This window comes from Cibotium barometz, chromosome 27 (assembly GCF_041138505.1).
Source record: "Cibotium barometz isolate CiBa-2024 chromosome 27, ASM4113850v1, whole genome shotgun sequence".
NCBI classification, from domain to species: domain Eukaryota; kingdom Viridiplantae; phylum Streptophyta; class Polypodiopsida; order Cyatheales; family Cibotiaceae; genus Cibotium; species Cibotium barometz.
Genome location: NC_141072.1, coordinates 31,353,083 through 31,359,646, shown reverse-complemented (window position 1 = coordinate 31,359,646; position 6,564 = coordinate 31,353,083). Strand labels below are relative to the sequence as shown.

General features: G+C 37.1%; 1 protein-coding gene across 1 annotated transcript in view; it reads right to left on the bottom strand.

The window, feature by feature from the left end:
• Positions 1–3,156: 3,156 nt before the first annotated feature.
• The window catches only part of LOC147623282 (uncharacterized), a 4,650-nt gene continuing 1,242 nt past the window's right edge, over positions 3,157–6,564 (bottom strand). Inside the window, exons 3-8 of the mRNA XM_086821832.1 lie at positions 6,412–6,564; positions 6,112–6,279; positions 5,713–5,853; positions 4,759–4,851; positions 4,189–4,311; positions 3,157–3,436 (exon numbers count right to left, since the gene is read on the bottom strand). The exon at positions 6,412–6,564 is cut by the window's right edge and continues 13 nt beyond it. Of these exons, the coding sequence (XP_086677958.1) occupies positions 3,296–3,436; positions 4,189–4,311; positions 4,759–4,851; positions 5,713–5,853; positions 6,112–6,279; positions 6,412–6,564 (819 nt within the window). The 3' untranslated portion in view covers positions 3,157–3,295. The remainder of the gene's footprint in view (positions 3,437–4,188; positions 4,312–4,758; positions 4,852–5,712; positions 5,854–6,111; positions 6,280–6,411) is intronic.

Below are 6,564 nucleotides of genomic sequence, written 5' to 3'. Positions count from 1 at the left end.
ACTAAATACTTTCACACTTGCACAATGTATGTGTGGTTGAACCTCATCATCGAAAGCCATCCCCTATTTTTTATCTTTTCTCACATAGCATGATTGCTTATTTTTGTGGTGAATTTAGGCATGTTGGTGCATGCTTTTTTCAAGCACATGAATTACGCATGCTTTATGCTATTTATCCCATGCACTTGGACTGGCATGAGATCTATTGGGACTCTTCATATGGAACCTTGCCACTGACACACATCATTATCCTGTTGTTGCGTAACCCTCAAGACACCTCTTGGGTTAACAAGGACTTGCCAAACGACACACTTGAAGACATTGTCCCCACAATAAATAAGGGACGAGTCTTAGAATGCATCTCGCTTTTGAAAGAGCCATGGAAAGGGGAGGGGCGCTTACAGCCAACAAAGGCCATGGGACATAAAGAACACGCTTTGGGTTGCCCAAGGCTCACCCAAAGCCGGACTTTATGTGTACAATGTACTCAAATCTTACACCTACCCTTCATGTTGTATCCAAACAGGATGGTGTGGCTCATGTAAAGGCCAACATCACACATATCATTAGCCCTTAGTCTTGAGTGGCTGCCCAACTTATTAATAAGTGTGAACGTCCAAGTTCAATAAGTGCCATGTATAAAAGACACTTTTACTAATGAGAAAGGGTCATTCTCTTGGGTCTAGTTTGGTGTCCAAGCTCTCTTGTGCTCTTGTCCCCTTGTGCTCTAGTTCTCCCAAGCTCTTACTCTCTCTTTAGTGGTCCATGTGTGTGTGTGTGTGTGTGTGTGTGTGTGTGTGTGTGTGTGTTATTCTAGCATGCATGGTGCCAGTGAGGAGTGTGTCTAAGAGATTTCCTCCAGAGAACCATTGTCTTGAAGTGCTTTCTTGGAATGGATTGGAATAAAGAGGACCAGCTCTACTTCGAGTGCTCTTGATGACAAACGAGTAAAGGCTTCTACAACTACAAGTTACCACATTGGGTGTTTCCCCTCTCATGAGGAGGAGGGTGAGTTACCAAATAACCCATGACAAGAAGGGTAAGAACATGGCCATCTCTTTCTAGTTTTTTATGGCATTAGTGGGTGTGTTCTAACACTTTCCATAGGTGATGATGACAATTTTCCCGACCTGATAAAGTAAAGAGCATGAATACACAATTGAGACAAGTCATCTAACACTACCTCTCAAGCAAAGCATATGATGAGATAACCCAGGACACACACATTGATTAGTACTTTTTGGTGTAGCATATGCAAAACATCCACCTAGGCACATCATTGGACACACCATTGTGACATACTTTTCATGACACTTCAAAACCAATTGGCCTAGCTTTACCCAGTGACCTTTGCACAAACTATGTGTGCTCCTACTCTAAGCCAATGAAACAATCTCCTTATTAACCTAAGTTACTATTTCCTTATTCTTCTTCTTAACTCTTCTAGAATTTTTAGTTTTCCAAAAGCTATGGCTCATGTATTATCTTTCATCAAACTTCTAAAGATCAAGTTACATATAAAACTATGTGAAGGTCTATGTGTTGTGCACCACGTTTTGGAAATTGTGGACCTCAGCAGGGGATTCACTTTAATATAAAGAAATAAATATTTATTTATTTTTTGGAGGTAAATTTATAAAAATATATCTACATAAGGGTATTATTTAAAGGATTTTGAAAAAAATTATAAGTTTATAAAGAAAAAGGGTTTATTTTATTTTTAACAAATTCACTAATAAGGGATTATATATATAGGTCTAGAATGCACACAATGTATACGATTTTTATATAGTGACCTCCCCAAGTTGTGGACCTAGACATGGGTATGAGAGGTTGCTTCTGGCAAAACCATAGCTTTCTCCTCATTCCTTAGTGTGCATGTTGTTATCGGTACAAAAAGATTGGTAACTATGTGAGGAAATGTATGGTGAAAAGGGATGACGAGAAAAGAAATGTATGTTGAAAAGGAATGTATGATGAAAAGGGATGACAAAAAAGAGAGATAGATGAGGCGGCCTCGAGGTCACCAATAGCAAAATACAATGGGCCCAACTTGGATTTAACCCCATCCATCGTTTTTAAAAAGAATGTACCTACATAAGCTTTAAACTTGTCATCCCTTAATGGAATGAATTTAAAGCTTCCATTTGGCTAAATTTTATCATCCAAACCCTTTAAAATTTATTATGGACACTAGGCCTCTTATATCTCTTATATCATTAATCGGGTGTTGCTTGTTGATAGTGTTGTGTGACTAATACACATTAAGACTTCTTAGTGCATTGCTAGTACTTGGAAGGATTATAATGTACTTATAGTAAGGAAAGGGAAATATACATAGCATCTTCTTAAGATTGCTAGGAACCCCTCTTGCATACTAGGGAAACCTAATGTGTAGTTGGAATGATGCATGTATGTCTGGATGTGAAGCCTAAACCAGTGAAGCTTGGTCCCAAGACCAAAAGATGGCATTTGAAAGAGAAGCAGATAGATCATACTTTTGTGGCATTCATAGAGAACCCTGTGGGGACAAGGCCCACTATTAAGATTTGGCCAAGGAAGGGAGATGTGCTACAAAAACAGACCCCTAGAGGGTGTACCACTGAAGCATTGATGGAGGCTTGCATTCTGTTGATTTATCATGTGTCTTGGGAGCAATCCTCTTTTCTAATGGAGGATGAAAGATAATGACATGTGGTTTTGTTTTGATGTAAAGAGGTCTTTGCTGATTATATATATATATATATATATATATATATATATATATATATATAATTATTGGTCCCAAAAAAAATATTTCAAAGAATCCAATTGACCACCTTTTACACTACTCCCTTAGCCTCTCTACTAGGATACACATTATCTATGCTAGAATAATGCCATTGTAATATATATATATATATATATATATATATATATATATATATATATATATATATATAACGTAAAAACTTGCACAACATGCGCATGCGCACGCGTACACATACACACATTGAGGGTTGAACAATTAGGCCCATAGTGATTATTTTCTAAGCATATTTGATGTTTTTTTCAAGGGAAAAAAAAAACCCAAGATTTGTTCTCCTCAAGTTTCTTTGGAGTTGGTGTCAGGCCACAAAATATATCATATATTTATGGCAACTGGAATATCAACTATAATACTATAATTAGCACAGAATGTAAAGTCAATTCATATGCTCAGAAAGGCAAAAACATGTTGAGAAAACCAGTTGATTGTTTCTGCTTTCCTAAACAAAGAATAAAACACTTTAGCGGGAGTGCATGATGAGCATAATCATGGTATCAGAAGCTCTCCACTTTGGTCCATCAGTGCACGGTTGTCAGTGAATTCCAAATACTTCTCTGAGGTTTCAGGCTCAGCAGGCTTCTCATGCAAATTTCTGGTAATCTTACCATAAGATCTCCCATATACATGCTGCAAGTTTTGTAAATAAAGCAGCAATGAGTTCAATTGCACAATAAAAATCCCTCAATTGTGGGAACTTATCCAAGTCCCATGAATAAAAGGCATCATCATTAATAGGTATTAAATTGTCATTAATATGTATTAAATTGAAAATAGGCATCATCATTAAATAGGTATTAAATTGAAAATAGCTAAATTGTGGAGTTGGGTAGGTATTCAATTTAATAGGTATTAAATTGAAAATAGCTAAATTGTGGAGTTGGGTAGGTATTCAATTTAATAGGTATTAAATTGAAAATAGGTATCATTAATATGTATTAAATTGAAAATAGGCATCATCATTAAATAGGTATTAAATTGAAAATAGCTAAATTGTGGAGTTGGGTAGTTCTAGTCATGGCCTTTGCCTTTTGCTTCTTCTTCTTCTTCTTTTTTGTGGCAAAATATATATTATTCAGTGCACATTGGGAATACTTGGCTGTTGATAATTGAGCACCTAAATCATGTACTTTATCTAAACACCATTATTATTGCAACAATGTCACCAATGCACATTAATAATTTTCAATAAAATTAATGCAATGATGAAACTTAATGCACATTAAAAATTGCTCTTAATTGTGATCTAGTTGGGCAGTTAGCCATGGTCTTGGGCAGTTTTAATCTAGTTTGTGATTGAGAAGCTATGCAACCATATTGTAATAATTTGAGATCTCACATTAGACATCATTAGATGATCAGAAAAGGATTTGATTGATAACCTGTGAAGCATGGACATGACCAGTGTAGCCATGGACCCGATGTTTGGCTTCCATAACTTCTTTTATATCAGGTTCAATCCTTTCTTTTAATCTGTAGTCTGGTCTTCTTTCTTGGAATTCAATCTTTCAAACATGAAAGGGCACAAATTTAGGCTACTTAAACAATAGACTTGCAGGTTAACTGACAATTGTTTATTATCTTCACTTACATTCTCTGAGGCCATCAATGACAAAATGTTCAAAATGGTAGTAATCACTTAAGTGTACAAGAGAGGATTAGCTTTATCAGGTCTACATATAATTTAATCTTTACATTTACAAGAGGCATATTCTTCATTAGCATGTGTAATATCTTTGAGTTCATATAGAAATGTTAAATGTTCACCTTACAAGTATGTATACTTAAAGGATTATGTATTCACAAAAACATGTATTTTTATTTACTCAGTGCATGTATGTGATATGAGGCTTTCATAGAACCCACATCATATCGTGGTTTTCATAGAAGTGCAGCCTATTTGTTGTTTATGCTTTTATGCCAATAAATCAAAATTGTTATGAGAAACGTACATGCACTCTAGCCTTGTTAACTCTGATATCAAGTGGATGCCTCTCTTCCATGTGGTAGTGCTCCATGGCTTGTGCATAAAGGTCAGGACGCCCCTACATCGAAAAACAGTGACAAGTCCAGATGCTTATAATCCATTAGTAATTCACTTCAAAAATTCCTTCAAAATCCCGTGTTTTGTTATAACTATTCAGGTGCTAAAATGTATTTGATGACATTTAAATAGTGTTCCAAGTGAATGAATTGATGACTTATGAGTCATGTTTCAAGGTTCTATCCACCCCTTCACTGATGCAGCTGCCCTTTAGAGGGTCTAGAGGAAGCTTCACATTCTTATTATGATTTTTCCACTATGTGACCCCCTTGGCCCTTCAAAGCAGCCACACATGGAGGGGGCCTTCTCCATTTTATCTTGCATTCTCGCCACACATGGCAGGTTACGGTTACGCTGCACTCTATTGTAATCAATGCTCCATATTTATAATTAAAACATTATGTATACTTTTGCAAGAGGTGGGTATTGATGCATGCATTTTCATCCATATTGTATTGTTTAACACTTGGCCTTGGTGAAGAAGAAGGGTCTGGGCACTTATGGCTTGATGAGGTGGCATTATATTGCAGCTTTGTAATCCATATACATTTCTCCTATATTACATATTCATAAATTTGTGATGACCTGATATTGAATATGTTTTGCCATGTTGACGACTATGCATGGACATCACCTTGTGCATTGCAATCCATAGCCTTAGGTTGTTGAAATTGCAAAACTTCCTTGTATTGCCAAGGAAGTATATAGAAATGTTAAGTGAAGTCCTCCATTTAATTAACAGTACAAAATAAGTCTTATCCCTTTTAAGAAATGATGAAATGCGAGAGATATAACCATGATTTTTGGCTGGATTTTACAAAAAAAGGAGGAGGAAATAATATTGTGTTGGCTGAAATGCTACCTGTGGAGGGATGTCAACCAGCTCTACCATAGCATTCAGATTTTCTCTCCTCAGCAAAGTTTTCTCAGCCACAGCTGCCAAATCTGAGGCTTTTCCGGCAGTCTTACCATACACATGATTACTTTTGGCTGGAATATAACCCTGATAACCAGCTCAGGTCATGAGGATTATGTGAAAGCCATGAGGAAAGGTTTGTTTTCTTGTTTAAGTTTTTTAATGTATATGCTTATGTACGTGTGTACATACATATGTATGTATGTATGTAAGAGTCAGGGTTCCAACTCAACGCCCCCTTTTGGGAAGCGGAGTGCAATAGCCACTCAGGCAAGGGCCCGCAGACAAATTTGTTTTCTTTATCAAGTACCCTCAACACTGTGAAATGATGATGAAATGAGGAACCTGATATCCTGGCATCTTGTGCTTCTCCACCAGTATCTTGCCGACCGGTCGGGGGTCGTCATAGTATAGCAGCTCTTTTGCAGTTGTTTTGTCTGCAGTTTGGTTGTCCAGGATGATCTCTCTCCCTGTAGATCCATGTGACCTTGCAAATATGTGTTGGGTAGCATGCTGCAGCATGTTGGATGGCCATGACAAATGTGAAATTCAACAGATTAGAACACTACACACAATCACTAAACCCATCATTTCTTTGATGGTTGCATCCAAAAGCTATGGAATGTAAGACTAGAGGGAGATGACCTGGTGGCCTGTATATCCAGGTATCGTTTTGATAGCTGGTGTGGGTATCTCCATGGGATCATGTCGCTTGTGCAAATGGAGGGACCGGTCCTTATATGGCAACTCTGACACTGAGGTGATCTTGTAGGTCTTGGTAACACAATCCTCGGTCGT